At 40.5% G+C, this 20787-nt stretch overlaps 1 protein-coding gene across 3 annotated transcripts in view; it reads left to right on the top strand.

Moving 5' to 3' along the window:
- The window catches only part of vps53 (VPS53 subunit of GARP complex), a 271204-nt gene that overhangs the window by 162260 nt on the left and 88157 nt on the right, over positions 1-20787 (top strand). For all 3 annotated transcript variants that reach the window (XM_072243137.1, XM_072243138.1, XM_072243139.1), the window contains exons 16-18: positions 7762-7844; positions 10515-10593; positions 15424-15572. In XM_072243137.1, coding sequence (XP_072099238.1) covers positions 7762-7844; positions 10515-10593; positions 15424-15572 — 311 coding nt within the window. The remainder of the gene's footprint in view (positions 1-7761; positions 7845-10514; positions 10594-15423; positions 15573-20787) is intronic.

Here is a 20787-nt window from a genome sequence, read left to right as displayed (position 1 = left end):
ACTTTTTCTGGCAAACGATCATTGCAAGTAATATCTGTAACTTCACCTTGGACTTGGAGGCAATTTGATGTAGTCCAAGTGAGGCGAGGCATCAGGCCTGTCGCTGAGAGCGAGGAAGACCCGAGGTTCAATCGACTTAAGAGCCCATGCCAAATTGGAAAGATCGAGGCAGCAGGGTCCAAGCACCAGAGCATATCAAGGTGACTGAACCCGATGTTTAGACGACGATCTAAACACCACGCCGAATTGGAAAGGTCGGGTACAGGCCAAATCGTGGTGACGAGGTCCGGGCACCACAGCGTATTGAAAAGGTCAGGATGTTGAGGGATGGGCAGGGTTAGCTCGCTGCTCTGCAACGCCAACTTGGCTCTGCGCTGATCTACGAGTCTCGGACTCTCCTTGTAGACTTCTCTTCAGAACGCTATTTGCTTGCAGTTACTATTTGCATGATAGGTTTTTCTTCTCTCTGTACATTGGGTGTTCAATGGTCTTTTTTATGGGTTCTTTTGGGGGTCTTTGTTTTGTGGCTGTCTTTTCGGAGATGAATCTCAAGGTTATATATTGTATACATACTTCGATAATAAATGCCCAACCCTAGAGATTTAAGCACCAAAATTTAGGCTGAGATTCTGATCTAGTACCAAGCAAGTACTACTCCATAGGACGTGCAGTCATTTAACATTTAACTAAGGTGTGATCTCTCAGGAAGGAAATAACATTATTTTGTGAAGTATGTGAAAGGTGCTCATGAATGATTGTCATGGGACCTCACTAAGTGAAAGGAATGATTAGTTGGTTGGACTTTGCTGAATCCTGTTCCTATCTATACAAGGTAGGAAAGTATTTGCTGAACCCAGTTGAACTGTGGAGGTTGTACTCTAGTACTTTGCACAAGGAGTTTTTAATGCGTGAGCCTTGATGTTGGCAAGTTGTTTGATTGTGAGAGAGGCTTGCAATCATATTTACATCTTTAGTTATTTCACATGTGGTCTGTCCAGTAGTTCTATCTAATTAACAATAGAGATTCCAGATGATAGACTCCAGGGACACCAAGACAACTTACTGTGCCTCCAGGATAGTTAATGCATCCGGTTGGCTCAGTTCCTTCAAATGTGGGGGTGGGGGGATCTTCCTGATCTGTGTGGTTCAATGACTCATTGGATAAACTCCTTTGGTCACCATCAGATACTGCTGTGGGAGCTAGATGGAGACTGGCCAAGTGCTTCCAGCTTTAGTCTGTGATCTAGGTTTATAAATGTTTCTGCAGTTTTATGGTTACATCGTAGTTCAAGAATTCCACTGGTGTGTCATCAGCAGACATAAAAACATGAAAATGCAACCAGGCTCTAACATTATAAGATATTGCATATTGCTTTAAAAATTACCTGGAACTTAACAATGGTAGGTTTTATTCATTGTCAGGTTGGTCTTCTCATCTTATTTCTAAACTGTTGTGACTTTCTAACTTAATGGACAATCTATTTCCTTTCAATGATCATGGCACCTGTGGAAAAGTCATGCACCTTTTGTGAAAAGTAGATTGTCAAGCAGGAGATTCCCACTAAGACATGTTAGTGCCTAGTCTGACTCAGATGCTGATTCTGATTTTTAATTTGAAACTGCAGCTGATTATAGTTTCTTGATTAAACTTCTTTGGTAACTATTGTTGTGCAGAGGATGGTTTAGAATGGGGGCAGCACGTTAGCATAGCAGTTAGTATAACACTTTAGAGCGCTGGCTGTAACATAGGGGTTCAAGTTCTGCCACTGTCTCTAAGAAGTTTGTACGTTCGCCCCGTGACCATGTGTGTGTCCTCCTGCATTTCAAAGATGTATGGTTAGGGTTAGCAGGTTGTGGGCATGCTATGTTGGCACTGGGCGCATGGCGACCCTTGTGGGTTGCCCACATCACATCATCGGACTGTGTTGGATGGTAATGTAAAACAGCTTATTTCACTGTTTGTTTTGTACATGTGACAAATAAAGCTAATCTTTAGAGCAATCAGGAGGTGATTCTCTTTACTTTTTCTCTTGTTTATAAAGCCACTTGGCAATCTCTAGTGAACTCATTGCACCCAATGTTTTTTGCTGCTATTGAACCTGATTCAGAATTGTCCACTAACAGCAGTGAAAACAAACCCTGCTCCAGTTTGAATGCTTTCTCAACTCCCTGATTCCTGGCTGTGGAGGAGTACGGCATGTGTATATTCTCAAGCACAAACTGAGGATTGCAGTCCCAAAATAAATCCTTTTTACTTTAACATGACTCTTACACAAAGGGGAAATTGCAAGCAATTATAAAAGGCTGTGTGATTTCTGTGTTTGCTTAGGCTGTTTGTTTTGATTTAGCATGTTCATTAGACTGTGGCAAGATGTTGCTTGTGCTCTTGGCAGCTCTCATTTCCCGCTGGATAATGAGTTTTGTATATGCCTCTTAAACAAGCAGCCTCAAAATTTTCTTCAGTACTAGATTTAAAACTAAACTATCCAAAATAATTATCATCAACATTAACATTTTTGGGCAAGGATCCAATTCATTTTTTATATAATAAAAGTGCTACATTAAACTGGGTATAAGTAACATATCAAGCACATTGCACAATGTAAAATAAACTAAACTATTTGACTACAATCCAAGGATTAGTCTTTAAGGTACAAGGAGCTATTAGACTCTGGACTGCTTCACTGAAAATGGTTATTCAATCTGTGTCAATCACAACATTTAAAAGGGAATTGGGTAAACATTTGAAGAGATTGGAATATTAAACAGCATGTGGAAGGGCCAGGAAAATGGGTTTAATGTAGGTAGGTCTGTGCACTTAGTAATGGCACAGTGATAAGCTAAATAGGCTCTTGTATTAACATTTCTATAATTCTACAAAAATTATAGGCAAACATTTGTGATCTTAGGTTCATAATGTTTCCCACATATGTGGTTATGATTGTAGTGATTACCTTGCCTCCCTCAATAACTTTTCTAAATTCATACTTCAGAATTGGACAGTTTGAGCTCCATTCTCAAGGTCAGAGCGCAATGGAAGTTCGGTGCAGTTCTAGGGGACTGTTGTGCTTTTTTTCATCCCTTGGGGTAAATGTTAAGTCAAGACTCTATCTCATGAGACATAATAAAAAAAAATATTCAGAGGAGAGGCACTGTCCTAGCTCATGTTTGGCCCTGGGCCACACCAATGAAAGTGGTCAGGCTGGTCAATTATTCCAATGCTGTTTGTGGAGCTTGGCTGTGCATAGAGTTAGTTTCTTCTTAACATAAGTAGCAATTAATACATCTCAAAGGTGGCAATTAAAGTTCATTTAGAAATGCAATTTTTTTCATTCTTTTGAATAATTAAAGGATTGCATCTTATGTGGTACAAAAATAAATTCTTTGCTTGAAATCTGGTATATTGATAAACAGGACTGGAAATGCTCATCAGGTTAGATGGTATCTGTAGAGGGTGAAACCAAGTTAACACTCCAAACTAATGATCTTGCTTTATAAGCATTAATTCAGTGCACTCACTGTATGTGCCTGAATTGTTGAGTATTTCCAGTCTTTTTTTGTGCATTTATTTCGTGGTTCTGTAATATGTAGGATGCATTGGAATTGGTTTATTGTTGTCACACTGTACTGAGATGCAGCAAAAAATATTTCTTGTATATATTTCACGGCAGAACAAGGTAAAACAATAACATTGCAGGATAAAGTGCAACAACTACAGAGAAAGTGCTGTGCTGGTCAACAAGGTGCAAGGTCATAAAGAGTTGTACTGTGAGGCCAAGAGTCCATCTGATCATTCTAGGGAACTATTTAATAGCTTTAAAACAGTGGGGCAGCAGCTGTCCTTGAGCCTAATGGAATATACTCTCGATTTTTTTTGTATCTTCTTCCCAATGGAAGAGGAGAGGAGAAAGAAAGTTTGGGGTTGGTAGGGTCTTTGATCATGCTGGCTGCTTTACTGAGGTAGTTAGAGGTAGAGACAGAGTCCATAGAGGGGAGGCTGGCTTCCATGATGTGCTGAGTGGTGTCCATAATTCTGCAGTTTCACATGCAGAGCATTTGCCATACCAAGCCATTATGCTTTCTATGGATCATCCATAAGCATTGGTAAGAATTAACGTGGCATGCCAAATTTCTTTAGCCTCTTGAGGAAGTGGAGGCATTGGTGAGCTTTCTTGGCTATTGCTCTACATGGTTGGATCAGGACGGGCTGTTGGTGATATTCACTCCTAGAAACATGAAGCTCTCAACATCAACACCTCTGATGTAGACAGGAGCATGAGAGGAGACAGGAGCCCCCCTTCCTGAAGTCAGTGACCAACACTTTTCTCTTGTTGACAATGAGGAAAAGGTTGTTGTGAAGTCACCATGTTACAAAGTTCTCTATCTCCTTCCTGTATTCCAACTCATCGTTATTCGAGATAACAGTGATATCATCTACAAATTTGTAGATGGAGTTAAAGCAGAATTTGGCCACACAGTCATGAGGGTACAGGGAGTAAAGTGACCGACTCTGGTTGTAACCTTGTGGAACACCAGTGTTTAATATAATCCTGGCGGAGGTCTTGTTGCCTGTCAACGTTCCCTCTAATCTGTATGACCGCTGTGCGCAAAAATCTTGTGTTGTGCAATTTTTTTGCCCGGTGGCAACAACATATGCACACTGAATTTTGTATATAGAGGTATTTATTTTAACAGCTGGCAAAACACTGTCAATGAGAACTTTGATCTCCTCTGGGTTTGATTGATTTCGCTCTCGTTCATCTGCGTTCTCACGAATCATACATAGCAGCCCTGTAGCGGGTAATGAAGGATTTTCTCGCCAGAGTTCTTGCACACTGTCCATGTGTGATTTGCTTGGCTTGCTAAATGATGCTTTAAAAAGACAAGTTTCCAAATATTGCTCCACTTTTTCCCACTTGCAAATTCTCCAGCGACTTTTACATGGTGACAGGTAACACCAGTTTCTATATTGTACATAAATATTTCTCGTAGCTGCACGTTCCTGATCTCATGAGCTTTCGGTGTAGCAGTTTCTACTGTTTCATTAAGCCATTCCACTTTAAATGAACTAACAAATATTTTGCGCTTCACACCCTTTGCTTCTTCGGAATTCGACATAGTGAATCAACAATTTCTTCAATATAAACAGTATAAATAAGCCAATTCTAAAATCTGCAGACAAATCATCGCAAACTCCAAATTGTCAACACTGTCCGCATCAGAAACTGGAAAAGGAAATGTGATTCTATACAATCGTGAAATATACTTAACATGCAGAGGTCGAGGGTGACAACCTTTTATAGGCAGTTTAAATTTCTTTGTCCACTTAACAAAAGATGTGTGCACCCGCACATCTTAGAGGGAACATTTTTGCCTGTCCTTCCTGATTGTGGTCTGTTGGTCAAGGATCCAATTGCATATAGATGTCTGTAGTTTGGTGATGAGTTTGCTTGGAATTGTACTATTGAAGGTGGAGCAATTGTCTGATGGAGGCGTCTTTACAGATACTCCAAAGATGAGTGTACGGCCAGGGAGATAATGTCCAACATAGACCTATTTCAGTGGTAGACGTATTACACTGGGTTGCGGTTGTGTGGAAAGCTATGGTTAATGCGTGTTATGGCCCGCCTCACGAAGGTTTTGGTGGTGGTAGGTGCTAGATCTACTGGGAGATCTACTTAAGCACTTTTTCTTGTTTTTTTTCTCAGGTACTGGGAAGATAGTAGTCTTCTTAAAGCAGGTGGGAACCATACATTAACTAAAATGAAGCATAATTGGGATTAGCTTTACATAACCAAATGGGACAGCTGTTTTATAGTCATAGTCATACTTTATTGATCCCGGCGGAAATTGGTTTTCATTACAGTTGCACCATAAATAATTAAAATAATAAAACCATAAATAATTAAATAGTAATATGTAAATTATGCCAGGAATTAAGTCCAGAACCAGCCTATTGGCTCAGTTGTTAAGTTTGATGGCCACAGCAGGAATGACTTCCTATGACGCTCTGTGTTGCATCTCGGTGGAATGAGTCTCTGGCTGAATGTACTCCTGTGCCCAACCAGTCCATTATGTAGTGGATAGGAGACATTGTCCAAGATGGCATGCAACTTGGACAGCATCCTCTTTTGTTTATAGCAAGATCCCAGCACAATGTTAACTTAATTTGTTAGTAATTATAAGTTGGCTTGGAAAGAAGCTTTTTGCATTCAGTTATACTGTATATCTTCTAGTGGATCAGACACGCCTCCTCTTTATACTATCACTCATGTAAATGCTGCCCTTCCTTCATTGTGCATTGTGCCTTCAGCCAAGATAGTTCAGTACCAACTCTTTTTTTCAAATGTAAGAAATTCTTTCATGAAGTTAGTAGATGCCGGCTTAATCAATAATGTTCAAACTAAGACTGAGGATGTATTTTTGTTAGTCAAGAGCACAAAAGAATAAGGAACCATAGTAGTGCATTGATCTAATATAGTATTAGATGATATGATATAGTTCTGCCATGATCTAATTGAACAACAGCAAGTTTGAGGGGCTGAATGGCTTATCCCTGCCCCTGTAATCAAGATGGCAAAACAACTAAGAAAGGGGTTAAAGTATTCTTGTTGCTTTAATTTTTTTTTCTGTGATAATCATTTTTTTTAAAATGCAATATAAAGATTTCAAACCATGATTTAATGATTGGGTTAACTCACCATATGGATTTTCCAAGTATTTCAGGAAATAGCCCATCTTTTGTTAAAAGATGTAATCTTGATAATTTAGTCAATATGTCCTGTTCCATTGAAATGCCTGTGTTTTGTTAAAACATTACAAACTACATCTTAATTCAGCCATAAATTGTTATGTGGTGGTTGAAATTATGATATGTGTGTGGGAGTACAGTTGTTTAATGTATCTATTTCATGCACAGGGAATAACTGAGAGCAGGCTACAATGCACATTGCAATTGTCTGGTCTGAAATGAATCTTTGTACATAGTAAATAGTTTCATTATAACAAAGGCAAACTGCTTACCTCCATGCAATGTTCATTGGTTTTTAATCCTTAAATGGATTGAAAATGTGGAATAATTTGTAAATGCAAATGAGCTGCGGAGTTTTGTCTTGCTTTATATTGCTTTCAGTTGAGATTGGGGTTTAAAAATTTCCTCTGTGTCATTCAGGTTTTAAAAAGATAATCACTGAATAGATAGGCTGCAAAGTCTTGGTAAAACATTAGCAGCATTATGATGATGTTAGGGACTTTGAGCTTTATATCCAATGAATTGCACTGCAGCAGATAAAACTGTAGCTACATAAATCTTCAATATATTTACTTATCCATCTACAGCAGGGGTTTCCAACCATTTTTAGTGTCATGGACCATATAATAAAGTAAAGGGTCTGTAGACCCCAGGGTGGGAACTTCTGATCTACAGGGTAATATGTTCAGCAAATATAAATGTTTCAACATTAGGAAAGACCGCTTGAGGGAATATGATGTGAACTTTGCTGAAATATTACAATCTACCCTGAGCTCCTGAGCATGCTAAAAGTTATTTTACTGTTAATAGGCAAAGTATACTTGGGAGTCAGAGGAATGGTGGGTCCAATTGTGCAAGTCATCACCAAGAAGAGAGAGAAAAAAACAAGTCAATGTCCAAATAAATGTGTTGATAGTGTCCCTTATAGCTAGATGTTTTCCTTCTGCAGGTTCTATATTCTAATTGGTGTTGTTGCATCTGTATACTTACATTTATAATTTCTCCAAAAGCTCGAAGAAAAGCTGAAAGAGAAGGTGGATGTAAGTCTGGTAGAAAGGATTAACCTGATGTCAGAAATGGACACCTTCAGCACGTGAGTACAAATAATGAAGAAACTTATCTAACTTACATTATCCACTCCACTAGTTTAAAAATAAATATAGTACTTAATAGTAGCAAAGTACCCTGACTGTAAGCAACTGTAAATCAACAGATCAGACTGATAACTTTTTACTTTTGGACTGTCTTTGATCAAATAACTAATTCCAATGGTTATTTATTTTGCTGATTGATTGGATGTGGCTCATTTGGGAAACTGCAGAGCAGACATGGTCTGATACTTTACAGTTGTACAGCATAGAAACTGGCTATTCAGCCCATTTGGTTGATGCCTCCAAGATTCCTATCTCAGCTAAAGATGCCCATGTTTAGTATTTCCTCGTCTTTCCAGTTCGTGTTACTGTCCAACTCTCTTTTGAATGTTGTTAATGTATCTGCCTCAACCACTTTTCTGCCAGTTCGTTCCTCTTGGTGAAGAAGTTACCCTCAGGTTCCTGTTAAATCACTTCTCTCTCATCCCAAATGTATGTCCTCATGTCTTGATTCTCCAAACCTGGGACAGAAGGCTTCATGCATTCACCCCATCTATGTACTTCATAACCATAGTAATCTTGTCAACATTTTCATCAGAACAACCTGTCACTTGTGACAAAGTTTGTGAGCAAGAAGTTCTGCTTTACACTGAATAAGCATGGTGTAGAATGGCAGGTGAAGTAATTGAAGACAAAACTGCTAAAATTTAAAAGCTACATGGAGGAACCAGTAGGGCATTTTGATATCACTTTAAGTAGGTGAACCAAATGCGTTTTCTTAAACATTATTATCTTTTCAAAAGATTGCTAATGATTTCAATGGAAGTATCTTTGGACATTGATTCTCTTTTCACAAATACGTCTTTGGAAAGGACATGGAATAAATGGTAAATGTGCATGAAATTGTCCTTTTATATTAAGCAAAATAATAGATATACCGCAACTCAAATCTAACCATAGTCTGCCCTTTGATATTTATAACTGAAAAGCCTCGTACTGAAATTGTTTTAGAGCAAGATCAGTAGCTAAAATTTGCTGATGACAGTTTATTGGTACTAATCTAATAAGGATATTGTTTTACTAAGCATGCTCAACATCCTAATAGAACAACACCTTTCTTAAGCTGTAGGGATCTTTGCTTGTTTGCAGTGATTTAATTCCTGCCATTCCCATTTGTCGTCCTCTCGAAAACTGACACTTGATTATTCTGGATCTTCATTTTTCACAGTGAGAAAACAGAATGCTTCTTTCAAGAAAGCATGCCATTTTTTAATAAGCATTACTTGTGGCTGTCCTTCTAGAGCAATCTAATTCTTTATGCTAAAGCCATAACCTATTTCAGTCCAGAATGGAAAGTCCATGGATTATTGTAAGATGGTGCAAAGCCACAAGTATTTTCTGTGCAGTTCCATCAGTTGATCTGCCGTGAACGACCTAGCGCCAAAATATTTCAATTATTTGGAGTTTATGAGGTATAGTTAATTTTGCTCACTGCTGCTCTTTAGGGAGTAAATCAAACGGCACCAACCTAATCAGGGATTTCAGTTCTGCCAAATAGTTTTGGTCACAAATATCTCCTTTTAACAGAGGAGTGGTATGCAGTTGTTACATTTAAGGACAGAAAAATAAAATCCTCGATTTGATTAGCCAAGAAAGGCGATAGTTAATTATACCTAGACAAAATATAGTAACAAACATAAAATTCCTCACTAAATTAGAGCCTTAAGTATTGATTTTTAGCTGATTACATGTCGTTTAATTAATGCTCTCTGTAAATGTAGTCTCCATTGAAGATAAATTTTTGTTAATCTCCTGCTTGGTTAGATCACACAAGCTTAGTCCTTTACCTTTTACTTTATACTACTGGCCTTGACTAAAACAATTGGTTGCTGCACACAGTTATAATTCTACAAAAGGGAGCCCATTCAGCCCATTGTGTCAACACTGCCAACACCGTCACTTCATCCCAAATAATACTTCTAATGTAAATTCTTTGCTCCAGCGTCCCTGGGCAACATCTGCCACTAGTTTTACTCTGTCTTGCTCTGTCTGTTTCTGTTTTTTTTTTATTTAATCTCCGAATGCAGTCATTACTGTCAAGATTACCCATATTGTCCACCCCTAATTGCCACTTAAGAATCAACCACATTGGCATGGTTGAGAGGGTGAAAGGGAGGTTGGGAGGTGGACAGATTTTGTAACCTCTATTATTAACTGCCTCCTACACTAGTGACAGCAAAAGCAAAGATATCAGGGATATTTTTGGGTCCTACCGCATTCCCTCAATACCCTCACTGCCTAAACTCTGAATCTTCCTCCATTTCCATCTAGCCATGATAAGGAGAGTTGTAAATGCTCCTGCAAACTCCACGACCTCTCTCTGCTGCTAGGAATTGTGCTGCTTTTCGTTGCTGCAGCTTTTTGGAATCAGGGCACGCATCCTAAAAAATAGACCGGAAGTTGTTACAAAATATAAGTTTAAAAACTAGCTGTTTCTCAGAAATAATAACTAGCATTGACAAACATTATAAAGCTAAAGCTGGAAAGTGTATTCCAAAAGCAATATGTAGTAAGTTGTTGTTTTAGAAGAACAAGAAAAAAAATTTGTTGTAAATGGAGCTTTGTTTTATTTTATGCAGTTTTAAATGAAGTTTTTCTTCTTTGCATTGCAGAGTGATTTCTAATAGTATCCAGCTGTTGGTTCAGGACTTGGATGCAGCCTGTGATCCTGCGCTGACTGCTATGAGTAAAGTAGGTGTAAAATGCTGCTCCAGTAGCTCCTGCAGTTCATCTGCTTGATGCCATTTAATAGCTGAGGATGACCACTCTATAATTTGCTGCTTGCACAGGAGAGCGCCACTAATACCGAGCAGATCTCGGGATTTCTCCAACATATAGCCCATAGTTTATCTATATGTGTGCCTTCAGAGAACATCAAAGAGTCAGAGAGTTATATGGCATGGAAACAGGCCTTGTAGCCCAAAGTGTTCGCACCAGTCGTCAAGCACTCATTCATGTTAGTCCAACACTAAGCTCCTTTCATTCTCTTCATGTTCACACGGGCGCTCCCCACTCCCCTAGACAATAGGCACCATTTACAACAGCCAGCTGACTTACCAACGTGAACATGGTGTGGATGAAACCTGAGCACTCAGAAGAAATCAGACAGTTATAGGGGGAACAGGCAAACTCCAGACAGATGCCAAGGCCAGGGTTGAATTCTGGTTGCTGGAGTGATGGAGTCATAGAGTAATACTGCATGGAAGTAGGCCATTCAACCCGACTCATCCCTGCTGACCAAGATGCCGATCACCATTTACCTGCATTTGGCTGGTATCCTTCTAAAGTATAAAGTATAAACCAGAAGTTCCCTACCTTTTTTATGCCATGGACCCCTACTATTAACAGGGGATCCATGGACTCCAGGTTGGGAGCCCCTGTTTAAACCTTTCCTAACTTATCCAGATTTCTCGAAAATATCATTATTGTACATGTCTCAAATACTTCTTCTGGCAGCTCATTTCATATTGCATTTCCTGCTGTGTGATATAGATTCCCCTCAGTTCCCTTTTAAATTTTTCTCCTCTCACTTTAAATATATGTCCTCTAGTTTTTAATTCCATTTTCCTGGGAAAAAGACTGTGTGCATTCACCCTATCTATGCCCCTTATGTTTGTATAAACTCACCCCTCAGTCTCCTACACTCCATAGTCCTACCCTGGCCAACCTCTCCCTGTAACACAGGCTCTTGAGTCTAGGCAATATTCTTGTAAATATTCTTTGAAGTCTTTTCACATTAATGACTTCATTCCTATAATAGGGTGACCAAAACTGTACCCAATACTGCAAGTGTGGCCTCACAAACGTCTTATACAACATAATGTCCCAGCTCTTAAACTCAATGCCCTAACTGATGAAGGGCAGCACACCAAATGCTTCACCAAACATGTCTAGCTGTGACACCATCTTCGGTGAACAATGTACCTGCATTCCTAGATTCTTCTGTTCAACAATACTCCTCAGGATGATACCATTCACTGTACAAATCCTTCCCTGGTTTGACTTCCCAAAATACAACACCTCACAGTCGGTGCATTTAACGTCATTTGCCAGTCCTTGGCCACTTACCTAGCAGATCATGATCCCCCTGTAATTTTTAATAACTTGCTTCAATATCTACAATACCACCTATTTTAGTTTTGTCTGAGGAATTATGACCCATGTCTTGTACACTCTCATCCAAGTTGCTTGTATAATGAAAAGCAATGGTCCCAGCACTGATCCCTGTACACACTACTACTCACAGGCCTTTTGTCCAAGAAATAACTTTCCACCATCACCCTCTGCTTACCATCATCAAACCAAGTTCTCCTGGGATTTCCCTTGTGATGCAACCTTCCAGATCAGCCTTCCATACAAGATCTTGTCAAAGGCCTTGTTAAAGTTGATATAGACAACGTCCACCACCCTGCACTCATTTATCTTCATGGTTACATGTTGAAAAAAATTCCAACCGATTTGTCATACCTGATCAGAGATTAAGGGAGCTAGGGCTTTACTCTTTGGAGAGAAGGAGGATGAGAGGAGACATGATAGAGGCGTATAAGATAATAAGAGGAGTAGACAGAGTGGATAGCCAGCGCCCCTTCCCCAGGGCACCACTGCTCAGTACAAGAGGACATGGCTTAAAGGTAAGGGGTGGGAAGTTCAAGGGGGATATTAGAGGAAGGTTTTTTACTCAGAGAGTGGTTGGTGCGTGGAATGCACTGCCTGAGTCAGTGGTGGAGGCAGATACGCTCGTGAAGTTTAAGAGACAGGTATATGGAGGAATCTAAGGTGGGGGCTTATATGGGAGGCGGGGTTTGAGGGTCGGCACAACACTGTGGGCCGAAGGGCCTGTACTGTGCTGTACTATTCTATGTTCTATGATTTCCCACGCACAAAGCCGTACTGACTATTCCCAGACACACGTCGTCTATCTAAATGCTAGTTGATCTTGTCCCCAAGAATCCTCTCCAGTAATTTATCCATCACTGATGTGATTTACCCATTGCTGAAGGCAGCATTACAGGTGAAAAAGGAATTTATCATGCTGGCCTTCATTATTCAGTCCAAGAGCTCAAGGGTACAAGAGCTTGGACAGTATGTTGCAGTCATATACGCTGTTAGTGAGGCTGCTCTTGAAGTACAGTGTACAGTTTTGGTGAAACTGTTATAGGAAAGATGTGATTAAACTGGAAAGAATGCAGAAAAGATGTTGCCAGGACTAGAGGGTCTGAGTTACAAAGAGAGGATGGCCAGGTTAGGCCTTTATTCCTGGAATGAGGGACAACCTTCTAGAAATGTTTAAAAATCAGAATCAGATTTAATGTCACCGGCATATGTCATGAAATTTGTTAACTTTTGTCATGTCTATTAAATAGTTAGGTTAAAATAAGTGGTGCAAATAAATAGAAATAAAAAAAGTAATGAGATAGTGTTCACGGATTCAATGTCCATTTCGAAATCAGATGGCACAGGGGAAGAAGCTGTTCCTGAATCGCTGAGTGTTTGCCTTCAGGCTTCCGTACCTCCCTCCCAACAGTAACGATGAGAAGACGGCATGTTCTGGGTGGTGGGGATCCTAATGGTGTACACCGCCTGCCGAAGGCACCGCTCCTTGAAGATGTCTTGGATACTACGGAGGCTGGTACCCATGATGGAGCTGACGAATTTTACAAGTTTCTGCAATTTATTTCGATCTTGTGCAGTAGTGCCCTCGTAGGAGACATTGATGCAGCCAGTCAGAATGCTGTCCACTGTACATTTGTAGAATTGTTTGAGTGTTTTAGTTGACAAACTAAATCTGCTCAAACTCCTCATGAAATATAGCTGCTGTCTTGCCTTCTTTATAGCTGCATCAATATGTTGTGTCCAGGTTAGGTCCTCAGAGATATTGACACCCAGGAACTTGAAATTACTCACTCTCTCCACTTCTGATCCCTCTATTGGTTTGTGTTCTCTTGTCTTACCTTTCCTGAAGTCCACAATCAGCTCTTTGGTCTTGCTGACAGTGAGCGCAAGGTTGTTGCTACAACACCACTCAACTAACTGCTATATCTTGCTCTTTGATCACCATTTGAAATTCTGCCAACGATGGGTTGTATTATCAGCAAATTTATAGATGGCATTCAAGCTATAGCATGCCTACCCACACAGTCATGGGTGTAGAGAGAGTAGAGCAGTGAGCTAAGCACACATCCCTAAGGCGCACCAGTGTTGACTGTCAGCAAGGTGGAGATGTTATTTCCAATCCGCACAGGTTGTGGTCTTCCTGTTATGAAATCAAGGATCCAGTTCCAGAGAGAGGTACAGAGGACCAGGTTCTGTAGCTAGTTTTCTGTAGCAAATTTTGTGAGGTGTAGATAAAGTATGTAGTAACAGTCTTTTCCCCACAGTAGAGGGAGTCCAAAACTAAGGGGCATAGATTTAGGATGAGAAGGGAAAGATTTGAGGGGCAACTTTTCCATGCAGAGGATGATGGGTACATGGAAGTAGGTGCCAGAAGAAGTGGTTGAGGTAGGAACATTTGTATCACTATGATATACTTGAATAATTACTATGGAGGGTGGGGATCAGATGCATATGGGCAGGACACAGGAAATTAGAACTAGCAAGACGGGCACCATGGTTGGCATGGGCTGGTTGAACCATAGAGCCTGTAGCTGTGCAGTTTTGCTCTGCGACTCCATGATATCAGACTCGCCAAACCATAGCTTCTTAGCTTATCTTTGCTGCCATTCTTATAAAGCAGTACAACACTAGTCACCCTCCCATCTTCCAGAACCTCATCTGTAGCTAAAGGCAAAGGGAGTATCTGCAACAGCAACTGGCTTTGCTTCCCTAGATTCCCATAAGGTTTGAGGATGTACTTGGTCAGTCCCTGGGAATAATCACTTTAATAAGCTTTAAGGCTGTCAATATTTCCTCCTTATGTGGAATTTATGAGGCAGCAGCTGTGTTGGCTGTACCATCGTGCTGCCTTTGATTCCCAACTTGGAACATCAGATGATGGAATCACATCTGTTGCTGGCTTAAGGACTGTATCTTTATGATTGCACATACATCTCTAAGCTTTATCCTGTTGGTAGTATGTTTTGCTTCTAGGTCAGAGAATTGTGGTTTTCAAATCTCACGAGCACTTTGGAAAAGTCAACACAAAAATAAAATGCAACATTATCTTTGATGGATGAGATGTGACAAGTTGTGTTTTTTTTTTGGCTGTTCTAGTGCAACAGATGAGCAATAAAGACATCTTGGGATTGGTCAGAGAGTGCCTGCTCCAAATAGTCTGACCATCATAACTACCTCAAGAGAGACCAGTTCACTTTATTAACATATTTGTTCTTTGAAGTACTTTGCAATGTTTTGATGACTAGCCTTGGACATGAATGGAAATATTATTTCAGTTTGCTAACTTACAAACCAACAGTGACACCAATAGTTGTAGATATTTCCACAGGGGGCTTAGATATGTGTAAATATCTGTGGTTAAAAGTTCTTTTTAAAGGATGTAGAAGTAATTGTATTGTATTTCTCCAGATGCCATGGCAAAATGTGGAACATGTGGGTGACCAGAGTGCATATGTTACTTCTATAATCCAACATATCAAACAGAACGTGCCCATCATCCGAGATAACCTGGCTTCTACTCGCAAATACTTTACTCAGTTCTGCATCAAGTTTGTCAAGTAAGTGTTATGTCTCCTTACTATTAAAATTCACATCTTCACTAGAAAATGTTTCTTCACTGTAGTGACAGTGGTCTTCCACTAAAAATAAGTGGTGCCGATGCTTGTGGGTGCAATTTTCCACAGGGCTGGAGTTAGGTCTTTTGGAAACTTGCATTCTGTGATTCTGTCTTATAGTTCATCAAACATGTCTCCAAAATAAATAGGGTGGAAAAGAAAACTTACTTTTGTAGGTGATGGATAGAGCTCTTAAAGATAGTGGAATCAAAGGTTATGGGGATAAGGCAGGAACTGGATACTGATGGTGGATGATCAGCCATGATCACAGTGAATGGCGGTGCTGGCTCAAAGGGCCGAATGGCCTACTCCTACACCTATTGTCTATTGTCTATTGAAACAGGACAGATTGATTTGCTTGACCTATTCTTTAGAAGAATGTAGTTTAAAAATCTCAATCTTTTATCAAAAGAAATGTAACTTTAACATTTACAAGTTAACTACAATGAAGTCAATTCTTACTGGGTAAAAGAATACAGCACTTCCATCTTTTTCTGCTGGTTGTAGCCTGGCTTTTTAGAAAACAATAGCCACATACAATCAGGTTTGCCATTTATTTTAAACATTTTGGGAAATACTGTCCGGATATGTGATTCAAATTACTAATCATGTTAATTCTGCTTTTGTACTAAGGTAAATGATATTAATTCAGTAGAGAAACTGATACATGACAAGCTGAAGTAATTATACTTGTAGACACAAAAGATTGCAGATGCTGGAACTTGAAGCAAAAAGGAAGTTGCTGGAGGAACTCGTGCTATGTGTCTCTCCGACTCTTTATGTTAGAGTGAAAGAGTCATACAGCATGGAATCAGGCCTTTTAACCCAGCTCATCCCTGCAGATCAAATTGCACTTCTAATCTGAGTGTTGAGAGGTAAGATGTCCAGTTTAAAGGGGTTAGGGGGAAAGGATGAGCCCAGGAGCTGCCAAATGATGGGTATGGTGTGTGGAATGAGAATTGATGGGCAGATAGTCAGGTGGCTGGAGGAGAGAGGGAAGGAAGGTAGAGATGGAGTCTGGAAAAAGATAAGTGGAACCAGATAAGAGAGGGATGATGGAGAAGGGGAAAGGAAGGGTAGGCTGGGAAAATGAAATTAAACTTGAGATCCAGTTCACTTGGTTAAATGTAACTTAGTGGAATAGAGTGTGTTAATGGTGATTTAAACTGAATATAGATTTTTACTTTAGGGTAGCATTTTATTCAGCTAAGTTACGGTACTGTGCAAAAGTGTTAAGTGTATGTGGCATATTACTATAGTAATTTTATGTATTGCATTGTACTGCTGGCACAAAAAGAAATTCATGACATCTGTGAGTGATAATAAACCTGATTCTGATCTGGGTCTCTGTTGTGGACTGGGAGTGGGAAGGGGGCAGGGAGAGGGGAATCATGGTTGGGAAAAGGGGAAGGGAGAGGGGAGGGAGCAGGAAGCACCAGAGAGACATTCTGTAATGATCAATAAATCAATTGTTTGGAATCAAATGACCTTGCCTGGAATCTCAGGGCTGGGTGTGTCTGCACCCATGCCACCTCCCCCCACCCCTGGCACTCCTTCTGTGCCACCTATCCCACACCCCTCCTTTAGCACTCCAGCCTCACCATTCCCAACATCCACTGCTCACTGTCCACTGCATGTTGGCAAATTCTGCACTGTGAAAAGTTTTAGGCACTATACATACACACACATACCTAAGTGTTTTGCATAGTACTGTACATGAGGAATACTAGAGGATTTTGGAGGAAGTCACGCCACAGTGATATCTCACTGTCCTGCAACTTTCTGAGACCGTGGTCTCTCAATCATTTCTAACATAGAACAGTACAGCACAGTACAGGCCCTTCAGCCCATGATGTTGTGCTGATCTTTTAATCTACTCTTAAGTTCAATCTAACCTTCTACATTGCCCTCCGTTTTTGTATCATCCCTAAGAGTGTCTTAAATGACCCGAGTGCATCTGCCTGTACCGCCACCACTAGTGAAGCATTTCACGTGCCCATCAGTTTCTGTGTAAAAGAACTTATCTCTGACATTGTAGTGTTCTCGTGCAGTGTGTTGAAACTCTGACTAAACACCAAGTTAAACCGGAGCCAATGAAGACAGAGTCATAGTAAGGTTAACCATTTACTGTTCACTCTTCCACATTAACATCGTGTGGTGAAAACTGTTGATAAAAAAAAACACAAACATATACAGCGTCTGTTTCATTCTGGAGACCACCCGCGCTCTCTTCTTTTAGCGAGTGTCTCCAGCCGCCCCGAGTAGCGGGCGAGGGGGTCACGTCAAACCGCCATCGGGCTCGAGCCCACCCCGCATTTGAAATTGAAAGGCCGGCCCCCGCGCCGCCCCAACCGTCGTTTCCTTAACAGAAACCGTGTTAATATTTTTACTTCAAATACTTTCATAAGAACTTACGGCGTTGCTTCTATAGTGTTTCTCTGTGGGTAGACACGGAGCTCTTCATGACCATGCTGCACACATGGCACCCACCTTCACACCTTCCCGAACTGGCAGTTACACATAAGACGCAGCAAAACCAGAGGCGACGTCATCACATGCCGTGATATACCATAGACAATGAATTTACCTTTGTTATACTGTAACATAATTATCAACCTTTAACTTTAACTAGACAATAGTTACAAACAAATCATTTAAAGCGTAGACCCAACAAAGTCAAATAAATGCCTTAAGGGCAACACAGACATCCTTCTGTATTTCCCTTCAATCACCTTGAAATTATGCCCCCTCATATTAAAATAAGAATACTCCATTAAATGGTGAAAAATTAGAATCTCTGTGTTCAGAGACATCTCTATGTGATGCAGAAAGCAAACAAGCAGGTACAGCAAGCAATTGGGATGACAAATAGTATATTGGCCTCTACTGCCAACTTTTTGGAGTAAGAATAAGGAACTCTTGCTGGTATTGGACAGAACCCCAATTTCTGAGTACAGTTTTGGCTTCTGAAAAGGTATGTTTCCTAAGGAGATGGTGTGATATTAATTCATTGGATTGATTCCTAGAATGGGTGTTTTATGAGGAGTGATTTCCTAAACTTGTTCAAGTTCAGAAGAATGATTGGATTCAGACAGAGGATTCCAGTGAGACTTTGCAGAGAGGATTTCCAAAGGGGTGATAGAATAGATGCAGAGAGATTGATTTCTCAGGCTGGACAATTTAAGCCTCTGAATATAATATAGGGGTTAGTGTGGGATGAGGAGAAATTTCTTAAGGATTGGCTATCTTTGTTTTTCCTATTTCATGGCTGAAGAAGATCAGTATTCAAATACACTTGAGATAGATCTTCTTCTTCTTGGGCCTTTAGCTCCCTGTGGAGCATAGGCCATTGGTGACCTCCCATCTCCATCGTCCAGAGTTGATGAAGGTACGGTTTGAAGTTCATCATTGTTTCTGTTATCCATTATATCCACTATATAGGGGATTGGGTTGCACAGCTTCACCCAGAGTCCTGTTGGCCAGCCTTACCTGTTTGCACCTCTCACAACAGGGTTGGACTTTGAGAGGCATTTGAGATAGATGTGGATAAATTATTGGACATAAAGGTAACTGAGGGCTTAGAGAGGAATATGAGCTTGAGGTAGAGGATTAGTTTTGATATTGACTGGTGAGGAAGTCTCAGTGCTCTATGCAAGAACATTAAAAACTTAAGAAATAGCAGCAGGAGTAGGCCATTCACCCTCTTGTTCCTCCTCTGTCATTCAATAAAACCCTGGATGATCTTTTACTTTTCTGAATTTGGTGGGTTTCATGTCTCAAAACTTATCAATCTCTTTCTTGAATGTAATGGCCAACTGAGTCTCTTGGGATTTCTGAGGATTTACCTTGGTGAAGAAATTTCTTTTCATCTCAGCGCTGAATGGGAGACTACCTATTTGAAACTGTTACCCTACGTTTAGATATCCTTGCAGAAGAAATATCAACAATACATCTACGATGACATCACCTAACAGGATGGATAGGCAAAGGAGAGTCAGTGGACATTGTTTACTTAGATTTTCAGAAGTCCTTTGACAAGATGTCACACATGAGGCTGCATAACAAGATGAGCCCATGGTATTACGGGAAAGATACTAGTATAGATAGAAGATTGGCAGGAGGTAAAGAGTGGGAGTAAAGAGAGCCTATTCTGGTTGGCTGCTGGTGACTAATGGTGTTCCACAAGGGTCAGTATTGGGATTGCTTCTTTTCACGTTGTATGTCAATGTTTTTGATGATGGAATGGATGGCTTTTTGGCCAAGTTTGCAGATGATACAAAAATAGGTAGAGGGACAAGTAGTGTTGAGGAAGCAGGGAGTCTGTAGAAGGACTTGGATGAATTGGAAGAATGGGCAAAGTGGCTCCAGAATAGAAGGAAGTCCCTTTTGAACAGAGATAAGAAGGAATTTCTTTAGCCAGAGGGGATGCATCTGGAATTCATTGCCACTTACGGCTATGGAGGCAAGTCATTGAATATATTTAAAGCAGAGGTTGATAGGTTCTTACTTAGTCAGGGCACCAAAGGTTATGGGGGGAAGGCAGGAGTATGGAGTTAAGGGAGATTAACTCCATTCTCCTAGTAAATCTTCCATGATGCAATGGCAGAGCAGACTCAATAGGCCAAATGGCCAAATTCTGCTCTTGTGTCTTATAGTCTTATGTCAAGGCCTACTTGGCTTCCTCTTGCTTTGTTAGAGTCAGCAAGTCATACAACATAAAAACAGGCACTTTGATGCCTATATAAGTTAGACCAGTGGTCCCCAACCACCGGGCCGCGGACTGGTACCCGGCCGCAAAGCATGTGCAACTGGGCCGCGACGAAACGATATGATTTGGTGATGTGAGTCAGCTGCACCTTTTCTCATTTCCTGTCAGGCCCACTGTTGAGCTTGAAGGCACGCGAGGTCATTACACATGCATTATCCATGTCAGCGCGGGAAGAAGATCAACTCCTCGAGCTTGCAAATGACGGTGGGCTGAAAAGTATGTTTGACATAACATCTCTGCCAGCATTCCGGATCAAAGTCAAGGCTGAATATCCTGAGATAGCCATGAAAACACTGAAAACGTTGCTTCCATTTCCAACATATCTCTGCGAAGCGGAGTTTTCTACAATGAATGCAACGAAAACTAAATTGCAGAATAGGCTGGACATAA

The sequence above is a fragment of the Mobula birostris genome, chromosome 25 (assembly GCF_030028105.1).
Source record: "Mobula birostris isolate sMobBir1 chromosome 25, sMobBir1.hap1, whole genome shotgun sequence".
Lineage (NCBI taxonomy): Eukaryota > Metazoa > Chordata > Chondrichthyes > Myliobatiformes > Myliobatidae > Mobula > Mobula birostris.
This window is presented reverse-complemented; position numbering and strand designations above follow the sequence as displayed.